The following is an 18566-nucleotide window of genomic DNA, read 5'->3' on the forward strand; positions in this document are numbered from 1 at the left end:
ATGCATCTAGACATACTGTTATATCTATATACATAGCAAAGTGAATGTATCAAAAAAGTCAAAGCGACTTATAATTTGGGATGGAGGGAGTACTATTCAATCTTGCAAGATTAAAAATAAAAAATTAAGGATAAGTAGTCTTTTTTCCAAAAAATGCAAATGCAAAATTAGTTGTAGTCAAATAGCTTGTGATTAAGACTTCATAATGAATAAAATAAAGTGCTGAAAATTTTGGATATAGATCGATTTGCCTTCTTGAACTCATATAGTACGTTGTACCATTTCTCGCGGATTTGATCATTCATATTTCATTCCCATAAGGGGCTGTACACATGCTCAACGTGTGGGCTCTCACTGTAGCCGTAATGGCACGGCTCTCTGAACTCGTACCCCACCATGACGCCGACGCCGTCGCCGTCGACATACCAGCCGCCCATATCATGCCCCGCCGCCGGCGGCACCTCCGCCCAGTACTCGAACGGCGCCTCGGCTACACAGGGCGCCGGGATGCTATCAAGGTCCGACAGCATGTACTCCTCCAGGCCCTCGCTATCGACGTCGCCCGCCTGCACGTGTTCCGCCGTGCTTCGGCCGTCTGCCGGCGCCGAGGGCGGCGGCCCGCCGCCGCCGATCTCGGCCTCCAGGGACCGGATGACGCGGCTCAGCCGGTCCACGTCCTCCGGCGCCGCCTGGTCCGCCAGAGGCGCGTCCTCCAGCAGCTCCATGAGGAACGCCCCGTCGACGACGACGGCCTGCTCCGGCTGATGCTGGCCGCCGCCGGCGTAGAACCACTCCTGCGCGGCAGCTCCGGCGCCGGCGCCGCCACCGCCCTGCATCGCGCTATGGTGATCCATCTATCTATGTACGAGACGTGCAAGGAATTGGGTTTTAATTTGTGATCAAGCAGCTGACGAATCAAAGTTCTTGATGATGGTGGTGGTGGTGGTGGTGGTGCGGATAATGGCGGCAAGGAGGTGGGGGGGTATATATAGGAGTGGACCGGGTGGTTGCTTGGTGGTAGGAGGAGGATCAAGGAGCACGCAGTGGACGCGGCAATGGCTGAGAGACTTGAGGGAGAGGGGAGTAGCGTGGCGTGCAGTATGGTGTGATGCACACTTGCTCCCCATGTGGATCTGACTTGACAGCAATGCACCGCTCCGATCCGACCGTCGCTTTTCTTGGGTTCCTTTCCCGCGTATAAGAAGGGAATTACGAAAACGAGGACGTTTCGTATTTTTTTCAAAAGTAAATGAAGATTTCGCAAAAGTAAATGAAGTTAATAGAATCATAGCATTTGATAGAAAAAGGTACATGAAGTTATATAAAGAACAAAAGGGGATGCATGTATTTTTCTTTTTTCTGAATAGGTGTAATCATCAACTCATCATACATGAAGGTATCAGGTGCGTTAGAGTATGCTACTTGAGGAAAAAAGATGCTCAAGAGCAATATCGGTGTAGATGCGCACAATCTCAATCTCATTCCTTGGATTAAACTGATTGACCCAAATTGAAGGTGTAAATTACCTCATCCTTCATTTCCACTTTTTTTTTTCTCCCCATTTGACTAAAGTTGGATGGAGCCAAAGTCTAAGAAAGATGAGAGAACTACCCCACCAGAGTCCAAGTATCTGTTTTCACCGTATACATACTTCTCCATAGGATATTTTCTCTATAAGGTAGTAAGGTTAGTCTATTTCTCAAATTAAACTACGATAATGATCGATGCTATATGCGGATTAGCACACAACTTTCACGTTTCAAAAAAAAAAAAAAAGAACAACATTCTGAAGGTGACATTATACATCTCTAGCTAGTCCATGTTGCACTTCGCAAAAAAAAAAAGCGTATTGCATTCCGTAGAAAAAAAGAATGCGTATTTCAGACAACACTACGCTGCCTGCCTGTAGCAGCGTACATATGCTATTTTGCTATGCGATGGCAACACGCCAGCCACACCTATAGGTAATTTGACAGATGCCAAGGGGTTCCGTCGTAGGACACGCACTTTCCAGACAAGCAAAGAGACGGGATAAGAAGGGCCGGTGGTTGCATTGGTTTATTCGATGGTTTAGGCGCCACGAGAAAGCAACTTGATCGATCATGTGTGGACCTCGTGGCTGATGGCGATCGCCCGTTGATATGTGCGTCGTGCGTCTAGCTAGGTGTTGGGGGTGCGTCTTGGGCCTCCTGTTGATATATGCGTCTAGGTATTAGGTAGAAAGTCTAAGGCTAGAGACTCCTTTTATAAAGAGACTTAAAATGGAGTCCAAGAGCTTGATGGTGAGGGTTAGGAACTTAATTGTAATATCTAGGGATCCCTTTGTAAAGTTCAGGAACCTATCTATAATATTTGACCCCACCAATAGATTAATATAAACAGCCACCTCCTCCTTCATATAAATAGAGCCCTAGGGCTCGGAAGAGAGAACTTTAGCCACTTGTTCATTTGGCTCACTTGTTCACTTGGATGATTTTCTTCCTTCCTCTCTCTATTATCCGTTCGGGATCTCGGATCCCAACAGTGGCGCTCACCGTGGGTTTCGCACGAAAGAAAAATTCACGATGACCACGTAAAAAAAAAGTTAAAGTTTGATTGCTCAGAGACTTGGATGACCAATCGAGGGTCAAATGACCACAGAGGTTACTTGGGTCTGGCCACCATACACCTTCGATCTTCTTTTTATGCACGTGTGCATCTGAATCTTGAGAGCAAAAATGTTTAATGTTTTTGTCAACACACCGGCCAATCCAATCGAAGGTCATGTTTCTTATCTTCGGTTAAGGGGGTGTTTGATACTAGGTGCTAAACTTTAGCAGTGCCACATCGGATGTTCGAATGCTAATTAGGAGGACTAAATATGAGCTAATTATAAAACTAGTTGCAGAATCCTGTGCTAATTTGCGAGACGAATCTATTAAGCCTAATTAATCCATCGTTAGCAAATGGTTATTGTAGCACCATATTATCAAATCATGAACTAATTAAGCTTAATAGATTCGTCTCGCGAATTAGACTCTATCTGTGCAATTAGTTTTGTAATTAGCCTATGTTTAATATTTCTAATTAGCATCCAAACATCTGATGTGACAGGTGCTAAACTTTAGCAGAGAGTATCCAAACGGGACCTAAATTACTTTGATCACGTAACCTTCGTTCCTTTCATCAGGCTTTCCAAAAAAAAAACTGGATGTGCTAGCGCCTGGACGTCTTCCCATCGGACGCTCCGGTAGTCCGTTGCAACATCAAAAACTAGTGTTTGCAACATAGAAAATCAGCATTTATAACATCGAAAATCAACATTTGCAACATCAAAGAACGTGTAAAAAACTTCTTAGTGATTCGTTGATAATGGAAAAATCCCACTGCAACATCTGTATCATGTTGCGTGCGACATTCAATCTCGCATCGGAAAAAATGCAACATCCGAAACTAACTATTGCAACATCATAAAAAATGTTGTGCAACATCCAAAGTAACATACCAAAACATCATGAAAAACAAACCATTCAATATCAAACTATCGATGCATGAAACATCTCATCCCAATCAAATCGCAGATGCAACATCGCAGATCACAGGTGAAACATCACAAAAGTCATTGTTGAAACATCACAAAATCATATTGCAACGTCACAAAATGGCGGCCTCGCTCTTCCGCTTCACCATCCCCCTCCTGCTCCTCTATGTCCTCACCGCCTCGCGCGCAACGAAGAGGACGCTCGCGTGCTCGCGGCGCTTAGGCAGGCACTCGACCTAGCCGGTCGGGTCCTCGGCTCCTGGAACCCCTCCGACAACTCCTGCGGCGGCTCCTTCGTTGGTGTCACCTGCGACCCGGCCATCCGCATCACGGCCATCTCGTTGCAGGGTCGCAGGCTCTCCGGCAGCCTCCCGCCTACGGTCGCTGGGCTCCGACAGCTCCTTCGTCAGTGTCACCTGCGACCCCGCGCGGCCGCATCACGACTGTCTCGCTGCAGGGTTGCGGGCTCTCTGGCAGCCTCCCGCTTGTGGTCGTCGGGCTCCAGCGGTTCCAGGGGCTGTACCTGCACTACAACGGGATAAAGGGGCCCATACCGCGGGAGATTGAGAAGGAAGGCTGCAGCGGCAGTGAGGAGCGCAGAGGATAATGAGCAGAAGGAGTAGAGGATAAGGATGTGCCAGTCGGTGGAAAACAAAATACGTGAACGAGAATATTTCATCAGACAGGTGGGCCTGCGCGGAGCGTCTGGCGTTCGGACGCCCGCCTAGCATTTCCGAAAAAAATAGTATTTCTAATCACACTGTATATTTAAGTGGCTTGTGCACGGTGCATTCAGTTAGGGATGTAGTCTGCGTAGGACTTCCTGGTGACGTCATTTAGCTGGGCAAAAATTTTCGCTAAGCAAAGGTTTACTCCGCGAGGCTGCATAAGATGGTACAAAGACAATTCTTGAAAGCTTGCATCTTTTAGTCTATCAACGAGGGTGTTCAGCTACCTCTACTAGGCTATTTTCGTACACATGATTCCTAATCATCCTTTTTCTTTCATGACTCGTACTCAAGCTAAGGACAGAACAGGCTCGTCACCCCGCAGCTGCCGGCTACCGCATCCATGGCGCCGGCGCCAAGCGAAGCTGTTGCCCAGGGAACACAACTAATATCGCTTACATCGGCACATGAATGCTCATCACCCTCGGCGGCACAGTAAGCGTAGGACCATCAGCAACAAGCGAAGGAACCTCGCAGCTTTGATAGACCATCAGCAACAAGTGAAAGGAACCTCCCAGCAAGAGTCGACCCTCGCAGCAAGAACCCTTATGGCGAGAACCCTCGCAGAAACAACCCAGCCGGCAAGCGCCGAGCTTCACAACAAGCGCCGAACCCTTGCAGCTAGAACCTCCGCACACCAAGCTAAGGAACCCTTGCAGCCAGAACCTCCGCGCACCAAAAGGAACCCTCACAAGACAACTGCTCAGAACCTCCGAGGACCAAGCTAAGGAACCCTCGCAAAGACAAGTTGTACTCGGGAATCCCGAAGCAACCTCGCAAGTCAAAGCCACACTCGGAGCCTCCGCAAACCAAGCTGCGCACGCCACCCGGCTAATGCTGATTTCCGCGAGATGGACGTGCAACGCTATTGCACCAGCACCACTGGCATCAATTGCATGCCAAAACACCAAGCGAAGGTCATCTAGTTTTTATGTATAGTTAAATTATTTTCACCATGATACCTTCGTTTCTTTTCAGTTCACTTTTACAATTTACAAATAGGAAGTGCATTTGATAAAGATTATATTGCTTAATTTTTTCTGATTTAAAGAGACTTTGGCATGATAATTAATGTTGGTTACCCTCAGCTCGTTACTACCTTCGCAACAAGACACAAGGCTCATATCCTCCAAACCTACCAGGCCAACTACTCAGCAAAGCTACAGCGTTACCCCCGCGTGCACGAGAACCACCATCCCCGAGGTTGCTGAAACTGAGGTTGCTCATATCTTTAAACCTGAGGTTGCTGAAAAACAGGGTACACTAGATATCCCCGAGGGTGCATGCTCCAACTCATCATCTCCAATCGTCAACCTCCCGCAGTCCAGCTGCTGGATAAGCAGCGAGGGTTACGCACTTGTGCATCGTCTCTCCAGGGGTATCAACTTCTTAGCTACGCTGCATAACCTCGGAAATTGGCAAAGAACTATTAGCAGAAATCCACAGTGGGTTATGCGGTTCTTATATCAGAACCAGCAGAAATCCACAGTGGGTTATGCGGTTCTCATATCAGAACCAGAGTTCTAGTAGGCAAAATCGTGAGTCAGGGTTTCCTCTGGCCAACCGCAATTCTCGATACCCGAGGCTTGGTAAGAACCTGCTAGGCTTGCCAAAAGACAGCAAACCAACAAAAAGCACCCTCATTGCCCATACAACTCATACCATCGTCTTGGCCCTTAGAAAGGTGGGGAATAGATTTAGTAGGATCACTACCAACTGCTCAAGGCAACTGCAAGTTCGCAGTAGTAGCAGTCGATTTTTTTTACCAAATGGATCGAAGCTAAGCAACTAACAAATATAACCTTATACAGAAATTCTTTTGGCAAAATATCATCTTCAGATTCGGAGTTCCTAGAGAGTGTGCAAGAACCCTTGCAGCAACGAGCTCCTTCGCAGCAAGCTCTACCCTCGCAGCTAGCACCAATCTCCGTGGCAAGCTCTACCCACCCTCCGCGGCAAGAGCTCAACCCTCGAGGCTGCTAGAAGCCTAGAACCCTCGCAGCAAGAACGACCTCCACGGCAAGCTCGAACCTTGGTGGCGAACGACGAACCTCCGAGCTAGGACAACCCGGCAAACTCTCCCGAAGCTGCCCGATGCCTCTACTGGCTACGATCGAGCTAAGCTGCGGCTGCTGGGTTGTTTATGCAAGAGCTGCATCACCTTTGTACAAGCAGCGTGCAATCAGCACAAAAGCTGCGAGGCTGGATTCTGCTCACGAACTCACAATGATGACTTTGATAAAACGTATGTCAACTTTTCAGATCGAAGTTGCCTGTTCTGGCCTAGATAAGTATTCCAACAGCACTTTAAGTCTGCAAAAATTCTGCTTTCGCGCTAACCTGCAAGCTGCAGTTATATTTTTGCTTTTACAGCACAAATGATAGAACGTCAGTTATCGAAGGTCCCTTACAGCTGAATTTCGTAAAGCTGCATTTTCTCGGGTTCAAACCCAGAAGCTGTTTGCTCAGCGCTGCATTAGGATTTCAACCACAGCTATGCCTTTTGACTTAGCCGGAGAGTAGCTATTTTTTCTGTGGCAACCGACACACCTTAATGATAGGCAAGCCATACCATGGCACCAAGCGAAGGCCATCCTTGGACCCGTTTTCATTTATTCTTGTTACATGCAAAAATCCGCTCATAATAGCGCTTCATAGCTTGACATGCTCTCACACAATTGTCTTATAAAAATCATCTACATTGACCTTTCTCACTAACCTCTATGTTTGCAGGGTGTATCCTTTAAAAGTATTTTTATTTACTTGCTATAGTCTTTACCATGTTCACATGCATGCTGTCATCATTTTCTTTAGCTGACATTTCCAACAGAGATAACTTAATATAATGATTAATTTTCTATCCCCTCTACGGAGGCCATCCTAAATACAAATATGAACACCTATCATACTTAGTTTTTCAAGGCTTCTATCTCTAGAGATCCAAGGAAAGGGACGGTTTTTGAGAAGGGCATTGGATTATTGGTTTTCTAATATCTAGTGATACCCATAAAAGGTCATGGTTCGCAGACAAGGTATTACAAAGGTCATGATTCACAGAGAAAGCGAGGCTTTTTAGCATGAGGGTTATCGCTGGTTTTCTACCTCCGAGCGAATAAAAAATGATCAAAGCTAGTTTTTCTACCTTTAATTTGGTTATCAACTTGTTTTCTATACCTCGGTTTTCAATCTAATAAGTCCAAATTCGCAAAAATGTGTTTGGACCGTGGGACCTATTGCTTCGGAGGTTGAGCTTTAGAGCAGCTGGGCCGTTTTATTTATTCCCTAGGCTTAGCTACGGAACGTGCTCTGCATACTTGGTTTAGAGCCCTAGAGGGCTACACTTAGAAATTCATTTCTTTTTCTTAGAAAATTTTCTCACTAACTTGCAGGACTTCACCAGTGAAAGTATCCCTTTACCAATATAAGCTAACTTCGGTAATCATGTGATTATTACTGCTTGTATATCCAACTACTTGACCTTTACCAACATGTCGTTAACATATTCGATTATGGCTCATTTTCAATGCAATGTTTTATCGCCCATGAGACTAAGTTCAAATTGATAGTCGAAGCAACTAAAAGTTGCGATATCGACTAGAGCATGATGCTCAAAAAGTAAGTCCACAAAAGCTTGAGCAAAACAAGCTTTCGTCGACTTATCTATTTATTTGCGTTGTTACTATATTGCAGTTGGATGAGGCAGGTTGACCTTCGATCAGGGCATCTAAAAAAAAGTTACATCTTATGTATTGAAATTTTTTTCACTCTAATATGCAGGTTCTCACTGTTGTAAGTATCTCTCCACCTGCTTAAGCTAATCCTTGTATATTAGACCCTCGCACTTTTTATTTTCAGGTACATTGATTTTCAACTCGTAACCAAGTCAAGAATTGGGACATGATATATTAGTTTTAATGATGCGTTGGTTTTCATCAAGTGATATATCTTACGGACCTTTGGCTCTCATCAACTATTGGAATTATCTTTATTGGTATTCATCAGTCATTGGCCTTCCACTATAATGGTTTTCAAAGAACCAAGTCACAACCTTTGGAGGTTGATTAAGGCGATTCAGGGCACTATTCTATTGCGTGCTTACGTTTCAATCAAAACTACTTTCTTTTGGAGGGTTGATGACATGACTAACTATGAGATAGATCTTTGCATTTGCAAGCATTTCATTCATATGCATCAAAGCATGCATCAAATTATCGTATTGCATGGACGCATTACTTTCGTGCATGAATCAGAAAAGCCCAAGAGGCTAAGAGGTTCAATTTCGTAAAAGAGAAGTTGGGTGACGACCCACAAGTTTACCTTTTCTACAATATTATTTTTCTCAAACATTCAAAGCCAAAAGCAACAAAAAGTTGTAGCATCGTCTCTACCTTTTAAGCATTTTTAATTACTAAGCCTCAAAAGGCCACTACATTGCGTTTATGTGCAATCGAGACTTGCATTTCTGTGCAAGCAGAGGTTTGCTTATCCCAACAGTGGATGCAAACCCTCGAACCTTGCATTTCTGCGCAAGTAAAACCTTGCATTTCTGTGCAAGCAGAGATTTGCTTTGCTTATCCCAATAGTGGATGCGAACAGTCGACCATTGCATTTCTGCGCAAGTAAAGCCTTGCATTTCTGTGCAAGCTCTGAGCTAAAATTAACAACAAGTTGCGGCATTAGTTTTACTTTTCGTTCAAGCATTCAGAGCTGGAGGCAACAACAAGTGGCGGCATCAACTTTACATTTCAATGTACACTTGTTTTCCCTCTAACCTCGCAGGGTTTAAAGTTTCACGGTCGAAACAACCAAGAGTTGCGATTTCAACCTTACTTTTCGTATAAATTTTCTAAGTCCACAAAACTCGGAGCAAGTTTTTGTCAATTTCCTTTTAGCATACTTACGTATGAAATCCTCACTATGCCTCGAGACTTTGAACAAGACCGCATCTGAAGGTTTCGAACCTCGAAACTCCGCAGCATCACAAACACATGCAAAGTCGAACTCACGACTTTGTGAGCTAAGGGGCTCCGCCTTCACCTCCGGAACTTCAGATTCCACAAGGCTTGACGCTCGAGGGCTCAATTTTGGTACTGTCGCAGATATGAACTTGCATATGGTGTGATGATGCCTGAGTTTTGCTGCGAGCCATTAGGGTGGCAAGTTGATTACAAAATGTGGCCTTTTGTGTCTTGAAAGGACTTGTATGGAAGTATCGAAGGTACATCCGTGCATTTTCCATGCATGTACAACCTCGTTAATTAACTTGGTTTTTTCAATCGAAGCTACTAAGCAAGAATGTAGGCACCTCAGCTGCCAGATGACGACCGTCGTTGCTCGTCACCTTCGAACGGCCGCGCTGCAATCTGCCAAATCGAAGCTATGGAACCCTCGGGAGTTAAGCTGTATTCGGAACCTCCGCGCGCTAAGCCATGGAACCCTCGCAACTCAAGCTGCCATCCTTGACTATTAAGGGGGTGTTTGGATACGAGGGCTAAACTTTAGTAGGGTCATATCGGATGTTCGGATGCTAATTAGAAGCACTAAATATGAACTAATTACAAAACTAACTGTACAGATGGAGTCTAATTCGCGAGACGAATCTATTAAAGCTAATTAATCCATCATTAGCAAATAGTTACTGTAGCACCACATTGTCAAATCATGGACTAATTAGGCTTAATAGATTCGTCTCATGAATTAGACTCCACCTGCGCAATTAGTTTTGTAACTAGACTATGTTTAATACTTCTAATTAGTATCCAAACATCCGATGTGACAAATGCTAAAGTTTACCAGGAGGTATCCAAACACTCGCTAAACCTCGCAATCTCATATGTTTGCCTATGCACAAGTCAACCTGCGTTCAGAACCCTCGCAAGTCGAGCCATGCTCCAAACCTCCGTAAATCAAGCTATAGAACCCTCGCAAGTCAAGCTGCGCTTGGCACACCGCTTGCCCAGCTCCAACTGAAGCTTCATGTCATCTATGTGTCACCTACGCACGGCCAATCACCAGCTCCGGTCATACTTAAGCTCGTGCCATCAATCATTTGGAAGTGAAATACCAAGTCAAATCCAACCATGTCAACCATTGAGGGTCCATTATCCCAGTTAATTCAAGGCATGAAGCTCATCATAACCTTCGTCTCATGTTCTCTCATTTAAGAATAATGGGAGCTCCAAGCTGGTTTCTCAAGCCATATATGCAGTTCAAAAAAGTGCCGGCCACCATCATCACCACAAAAGTCATGAACCACTTCTTAACATGCATTACTACAATTCTGTCACCCTCGATTTGTTTGTTGCTGGAAATAATTATATCATTTTTAATCATCTTGTTTATTCGCTAGTTGCTACACTAAGATGAGATACAACTAGCTGTCCGTTGTCCAAGGCTCGAAACTATCATAAGCCCGTGTGCATGGATATGCATGTGTTACCCCTGCATGCATCTACTTTTGTCCTATGTAGCATCGCTTGCATGCATGTCGTTGCATCCGCTTGCAACACGAACCTGCTAAGCATATGGCTGCAAACATCTTAGCTGCCCGGCGATGTTTGCCGCTCGTCACCTACGCACAACAGCAATGCAAAGCTGCCGGATCGAAGCTGCGGACAACTCCGGCACCTCCGAGGACTGGCTCTGCATCACCTCCGTAGGGATCTCAAGACAAGCACCGAACTCTGCAGCAAGCTGCTCTACCCTAACAGCAAGAACCTTCACACTTAGCACCGACCTGCGGCAAGCCAACCTCCGTAGCTAGCTTAACCCTCGTGGCAACCCTGCTACCGTCACCTCTGCATGCATGCCAAGACAGAGCGAAGCATTGAAGCTGCCGAACACCACAAAATGGCACCGAAGCTGCTAGGCTTACAAGTAGCAAAGCTAAAGCACAGCTCGTTACCTGCGAGTGCATGGCTGCATGCTCAAGCAACTAGGCAGCGCTCCGTCCATCACCTTAACCCTCGCAACTAGAACCTCCGCATACCGGAACCCTTGCAACTCTCCGAGACGTGTGCATGCGTCAAACAAAAACCACACATGCATATATTATCTCGGCATGCATGCTCTGCTGAGACCAACTCTCCCGAGGCTAACTGCCCACCAAAGCGGCCAAAATAAGTACATAGGCAATTATGTTAAACATAGATGGTTATGATCCTATTCTAGAGACAATACAGTTTCAGCTTACCACCTTCGATGGTTATGATCCTATTCTATGCATGCCAGCAATTGCTAAGCACAGATGGGTCAATCTTTTTCCCTTGATCGAAGGTATCTAGAGATACCGGAATGCAACAAATATGCTAAGTTAATTTGCCACCATACATGCAAATATGATCAGCCGTCCCACTGTTAGAGAATGCGTGTGCACTATATATTGCTTCACTTCAATCACTAACATTTATGTTTGCAGGGCGTGTATCCTTTAGAGCGCTTATTACTTAACCATATGTGAATTTTGTCATTTCTTTTAGTATTATTTGCTATGTTGCAACTAAGTTAATTCAATATAGTGAGAATTCGTGCGCTAACCCCTCTATGGAGGCCATGTTACCTACAAAATACAGGGCTATGATACTTGGTTTTCCAAAAAGGTCAATGACGAAGGTCATGACCTTATTGGTATCCCGTCTATATTAATCTATTTCAAAGGTCTGGGTTTTCCGAAAGGATCAGGACGATCAAAGGGTTCAACCTCGGCATCATCTTCTACATTGGCTCGAGGGGCTCCACCTCAGCATCACCTCTACTTTTCCTTCGCTACATCGGCTCGAGGGGCTCATCCTTGGCATTGCCGTCACCTTCGGCATCGCCATCACTACGTTGCCTCGAGGGGCTCGCCGTCAACTTCAACGTCATCATCGACTACACGTACGATTCAACCTTGGCAACCGCTATTATATCTACTACATCGACTACTTCCACCACATGTGGAGCTTCTCTCACGAACACTAGCCAAGAAGGGCTGGGTGGTGTACTAGAGGACCAATCCATCCTAGTTGCATGGTGCTCGTGAGAGAAGGCTTGAAGATGTTGGAGCTACCTTCGCCTATGACTACATCAGCTCTTGAAGCGAGGCCCATTGATCGAGGCTTAGGAGTAAAGCCGCATGCAGATCGAAGGTCATCGTTCCAGGCACTTGGAGGTGTAGTGTCTGGAGTTGGTACATGTAAACCCAAGAGTGTGCGTGCTCTTTTCTCCATGCCCTTTTTTCCCATTAGGCTTTTGGGATGGAATTTTTAGCGAGGCGCGCACGGGTTGGTTGCAAAGGGCATTCCTCGCAACCGGAGTTTGAGTTGTCAGCCTCTTTTAACAGGAGCAACTATTAGATCTTATTGTGCTGGCCAAGACTGAATAGTTGAGGGGCTATTGTTGGGGGTGCGCCTTAGGAGGTCTAAGGATAGGGACCCCTTGTGCGTAAAAGAGGCCTGAAATGGGGTCTAAGGGCTTGTTTGTGAGGGTTAGGGACTCAGTTGTAACATCCAAGGATCTCTTTGTAAAGTCTAGGGACCTATTTGCAATATTCGACCCCACCTATAAATAGAACCCTAGGGCTTGGAGGAGAGGACTTTTAGCCACTTATTTATTTGGCTCACTTGTTCACTTGGATGATTTTTCCCTTTTCTCTGTTATCCGTTCAGGATCTCAGATCCCAACACTAGGCATGACAACGAACATGACTGCACGAGGAAGGCAAGATCCGGCACGAGTACGTATTGTGCAGCATATGGGCTTGCTTATCAAATTATTCTGCGATGGTGTTTTACTTGGAGGGGATGGCTTCCAATAATGTTCCAGCATGCAGATCAAGGGGATACAGTTTAAATTATTCTTAATTTTTGCATCCGTCTGTTCGGCGTGTGCAATATAATACTCATCAGAACGTTTGGTCTTTTGGTCTTTCTTTAATTTTCTGCTAAACTCTAAGGAGTACCATTGGCTGTGCCCTATCCATTTTTTCTTTTCAATCATAAACTATGATTCTTTTGTGAAAAGGCAGTTAAGGGAGCCAACAAGGTACAGTAGTTATGTACTCCGTCCCATCATTTTCTGTAAGACGTGACTTTGAATATTGCTCTTTCAACAACTTTGGCAATTGTAAGTCTTTAAATTTTCCTCTGTCATCTAAAACTATATCTCCTTGTAATATTATACCACCAGGATCCATTTTTTCATGGCCATGGCTTATTTTATTCTGATTTACTCCTTGTCAATCAATTGAGATCTTGCTTATCCATCAATCACCCAAATTTATACTACAAATTGAATGGGGATGAGAATTTGGGTTAGAGTTTGGGGTTTTGGAATCTTGCTTGTGCCCAGCTATAGAGGGAGGTCTGGGTGGCTCACCGGCGTGGAGGCGGAAGAGACGGTAGTAGAGCGAAGGTGGTAGGGGAGTCGAGCTTGAAGAGGTTAGTGTCGACGGCGGTTGGTGGGCAGCAGCGGAGGCAACGAAGGCCCCCAAAGCCGGAAGGGAGACATGGGAGCTTGTGAAAGAAATGATGAAGGAGACGGAGGTGGTGGGGTGTCGACGTGTCGTTGCTAGCAAGTCAGTGTTGGTGGCGGCTTGTGGCCGGAAGGGAGGCGGGCAATGAAGGGGAGCTCGGGAGAGGAAGAAGGAGTTTGTGACGGGAGCGAAGTGGCGCCTAGTGCATAGGAGGAAGAAGATAATGAGGACAGATATAGGGTAGATCCGATCCGTTGATTTTTGTTTGAACGGCGGACAGGAATGATTTACGGAAAAACAAATTCTCAATCGACTAACAACAAGATATATTTAATTTGTGCGGGACATGACTAGAGCACAACCAACGCTTCGTGAAAATGCTTTAAAGGTGATGTGAGAAAGGTGTCCATCGCTATAAGGTAATGAGTGATGAGTCTTTTGTGCAATATTAGGCCAAAACCCTTAGATTAGTTCGCTGCCGATTCACGGATTGATAAACCTTACACTTCAAGTGAAAATTTACAATATCATATTTATGGTGTGCATACGAGGTAGCAACATATTACATTATTGTTGTAAGGTGTAAACACCCCCGTGGTGATCAATAAGCACAATTTCCTCTGGGAATTGAGAGATACCTCTATATATATACAAAACTAAGAAATAGGAGGGAACATGTTATATTTTTTTAGAGAAGTGTATCTTCACCCGTGGGATTCACCACTTCATTTTGTTTCTTTGCCGGTCGCCTCTAACCTAATAAATTCTCATAGATATGACGGATTCACCACTTCATCATGTCCGAAATGATCTGCCACTAAAACTTAGTTAATGTTTTATTGACATATATACTGGACCTTGGATAATTCAAATCCAGCATCCGCTAGTCTAGTCATAGCTAGGCTCAACTTTTGTAAATGTTAACAAGTGCTAGAGTACAAGATTGTGCCAATTACTTATCCTCGGGGTTAAAGATGGAGTCAGGTGTTGTGTTGAGAGGATCCAAGATCAACCTGCTAAGATATCCGCTAGATGATTTTTTTTCTCTCTATCATCCTATTTTGTTGGGATGCAATGCCTTTTCCCTCTCGCATGATTACCGACTAAGATGACTATTGTGAGTCGGACAAATCTAATTCCTGCACTTGATGCCCCAAATGTTACTTTTATTACAACTTAACCAAGAGGAAACATGTCATGGCAAATTGATTGGCACAAACCGGAATTTTGCTCTGGTGCAGCTAAGGATGGGAAGGTGGCGATGGTGAAATCTGCACCTCTGACTTCACTTTTTAGAGGCAGTGGTACATCGAACAATTGGTTGGAGAGCTGGGACCTGGCTATGCATATGCGCCCACGTCCCCATTATTTTACTTGCCGACACCTCGCGGCGCGCGGCAAGTCCCAATCCATGGAATTGGGAGTTATCTGCAAAGAGATGTCACTGTTCTTTCCTTCTCTTTTATCCATCGGAAAACTCAATGCCGAAACTAATATATACGTGTGCACTCAAAAAGTTCGATGTCATAGTAATTGGCGCTGCCCTACTATACCCAGTTGCCATGCATCTATCCATGATCTTATGTGTACATCTCTTTTGTTGATCAAATGTCTCCGGTGTCCTCAAAAGGTGAGGAAGCAAAAAAGCAACAGGTGGTCATGTGATTCTTTTGTTGATATTGTCTGTTGATTCTATAGAGTCTAGGCATGTTAGAGATATGCACATGCGCCAGCATTGAGACATATGGAGCGCATGACAGCTACAAGTGCTTGATAGCTAGCGGGGGCATCTCCATTTAGGACGACTTATCTGTGGAGATTCTGTGTAGATTGTGGTGGCATCATTGAGCGTGAAGCCGTTACGTACGTGCACCCTTAGCCTTAGTGGACGTCCATCCATGTCAAGCTCAAGCCTTTGGTGCTTTCCACTCATATTTTCTTTTCATTGCATGGGTGTCCTGTACTGTTACTGAGGCCAATAATTGAGTCAGAATTTTAGCTACTTTTTGATTCTTTCATCATGAGATGCCATAGTACCCGGAATTGACCTCGGAGTTGGGCCAGAAGATGTACGCGTGTGGAATTGTGATCTCCACCAAAAGCAAAACCAACTTTGCAATGCAGATGGATTCTTTGACATGGCTAGCGACAGTGTCGTTTACTTTTTTATTTGCGGGTTAGTTTTGTATGATACCTCCCGTGGCAAAAAAGAAGGACGTTTCCAGATGACTGTTTAGCAAGTCAGTTGTTTAAAACTTTAGCTATACAAATTAATTTCTGTGAACATGTGAAATATGTTGGTTCGTCTAACAAAAACATAGTTCTTGTAAAGTGCTTTTGGCAATGTTCAAAGTTGCTTTAACACTTGTTGCCGATGCAAAATATTATCGCTCCTTATAAAAAAAAAGTTGATCAGAGCTAGCCCTCTGAGATGAGTTGGATTTTATGGATATTCCAAATCTCCACCATCCAGTCTGTCACTTTAGCGATAATCATCCTCTTTTAGCAATCCAGGTAAACTTCATCCCTATTCTTCCTGTAATGTTTAGCAAATATCAACAGAAAATATTAACACTCAAAAATTGTGAAGTTAAATTATATCTTGACTTTTTTGTTCTCCTTTCTCCACATACAACTTGATCAGACATAGTTATTAGATGCAGGCAGACTATGAAAAAGAAGATGACGTACATTAATTTCAACTATGTATCAGAGATCCTTCCTCACAGGTGGCGGTCCCAATCAAATTCCCTTACAAGTTCTCCAATATTTCTGTAGCATATCATGCATTCTTCTAGATAATGACAGTATGATGGACACATACTCACGATATCGAGCTGCTTACAAGTTGATGCATACATACCTGATAACTCGGCTGTAGGTTAGGTATCACTCACTTTTCATACACGTAAGCAAGTACCTAACGAATATATGGACACTTTCTCAATTCCCAACTCACACGTCGGCCTCGCTAAGTTGACAGCTCCCTTTTAGGATATGTTAGGTCAATAATGCAGGCCACAGTAGACTTGTCAAGTATAACAGAGTAGAGTGGATTTCAAACTGGTCCACGAAACATCGACGTTGATAGAGTGTAAGTGAAATTAACAATTTAGTGCTGTGTCTTCTAAGGAATATGCATTGATGCACATGCATGCATATGGCATATAGTAGCAAGTTTGGTTGTATTATATCCATCATTTGTTTTTGCAACAATACCCAAGCTCGTGTCACACAGATGGTGACACAACAATACTCCCGCACAATGAAATTGAGGGTTTTGGGAACCAATTTTTCTGTTCAAAAGATGCTTTATGAGATATGACAATAGAGAGGTCTATGAAAAACGTGAAATGCGATTTCATTTAGAACATTTAATTTCATAGCATATATACTGACATATTTTCGTTAAGTTCAAGTAGCATTAATTATATTAACCCAAAAGACAGATGCATCTTAATGAACTTCGATTTAAATATCCATCCGTAGAGTTTTGCACAATATATGTGTACACAAACCATGTTAGTTTCTATTACAAGCATTATTTTTTGTGTATGTATCCGTTAAAGGCCCTCTGAACGTTTTGAATGGTTAATTTTAGACAATGTGAAACTTATAATATATTGACCATTCAAAACTTTTATTATAAATTATCTTTTATGTGTTGAACACTTGAACTTGGATATATTAAAAATCATACGAGTAGATAGTATCAATATGTAGTTTAATAAAAGCAGTATAATTTTGGCACATGTTATAAATAAATAGAGCTTTGTAAAAATCCTCAAATACATTATAACAAAAGTTATTGATCAAAAATATATTTTGGAGGCTGTGTGTTCAATACACGTTACCAATTTTTGATTATTAGAGGGACTATGTGTAGTTTTTAATGCACAAAAATTTACCTGCAATTAAAGGTCATGATCACCCAAAGCTGCTTCCTAGACCCCTCAAAGCTTTAGTTGAACGCCATTCTCAAGTCTCAAAGAACAAATCCTACGGAAGGCCACCGTACCTGACCAAATCCAGTGAGTTTTTTTCTGAACTTTCTTGGCGAATATCTGAAGTACAAAAGGGTGCATGTCGTTGTCATTAGCTCATGATAATACCCACCCAGAGCACCTTTCTTTCCAAATGTTCTAAAGCTTCTATCTAATTTGCTCACTTAGGCTTCCGATATCTTATCTTTTTGCTGGAGCGTCTGAAATGTGTAGCATCACACTTGCATTATTTGTTCCAACTTAGGTGTGGCAAAAAAGAAGAGCACAAAACAGCTGAACTATGGAATGACATGGAACTGACTTGATTTATCAACATGGCATGTGAGGTTCATGCAACACCAGATGATTCCTTTAGGTTAATTATACAAGCCTCTTAATCTTTTCTTAGCAAGTTGTACTTGTTAAAGAATACGGAGCGCATATAAAATAGTCGCAATCAATTTGATCCGAAGCATCTGATCATCTCCTTGGCTAGTACTTCCTCCGTCCTAAAATATAAGGCATTCAAGGGTTCAAAATTTATCCCCAAATATAAGACGTCCTAGCAGTTTTTAGTTCAACTAAAAACTTGCCAAATATTCCCTTGTTAACGGGAAAACTTGCCTTGTGTTACCATTAACTAAGGACCCACCTTCTTAATCTGTCCTAAAAATCCTTGGATGCCTTGTATTTCAGGATGGAGGGAGTACTCGTTAGTGCCAGCCTAGTCGTATTAGATGCACAAGGCATCTGAGGAGACCTAACTTAACTTCGGATCTGTTAAAGTGCTGAGTTAGCTTTGGGTCATGGTTTAAGGCAGCTGACTGAAGGCTGAAGCAGACATTGTAGAGTGGGAAAAGCACTTACCTAAAAAACAAGCATGA

At 43.7% G+C, this 18566-nt stretch overlaps 1 protein-coding gene across 1 annotated transcript; it reads right to left on the reverse strand.

The window, feature by feature from the left end:
• Positions 1-206: 206 nt before the first annotated feature.
• Positions 207-1069, reverse strand: LOC101774057. The gene has a single exon (XM_004965489.4). The coding sequence runs from the start codon at positions 852-854 to the stop codon at positions 309-311; it is 546 nt and encodes a 181-aa protein (XP_004965546.1). The 5' UTR covers positions 855-1069; the 3' UTR covers positions 207-308.
• Between the last annotated feature and the right edge of the window lie 17497 nt (positions 1070-18566).

This window comes from Setaria italica, chromosome IV (genome assembly GCF_000263155.2).
Source record: "Setaria italica strain Yugu1 chromosome IV, Setaria_italica_v2.0, whole genome shotgun sequence".
Classification (NCBI taxonomy): domain Eukaryota; kingdom Viridiplantae; phylum Streptophyta; class Magnoliopsida; order Poales; family Poaceae; genus Setaria; species Setaria italica.

Bases quoted from the DNA above. Each gene is read 5' to 3' on its own strand.
- LOC101774057 (XM_004965489.4), bottom strand. From the start codon at position 854: ATGGATCACCATAGCGCGATGCAGGGCGGTGGCGGCGCCGGCGCCGGA.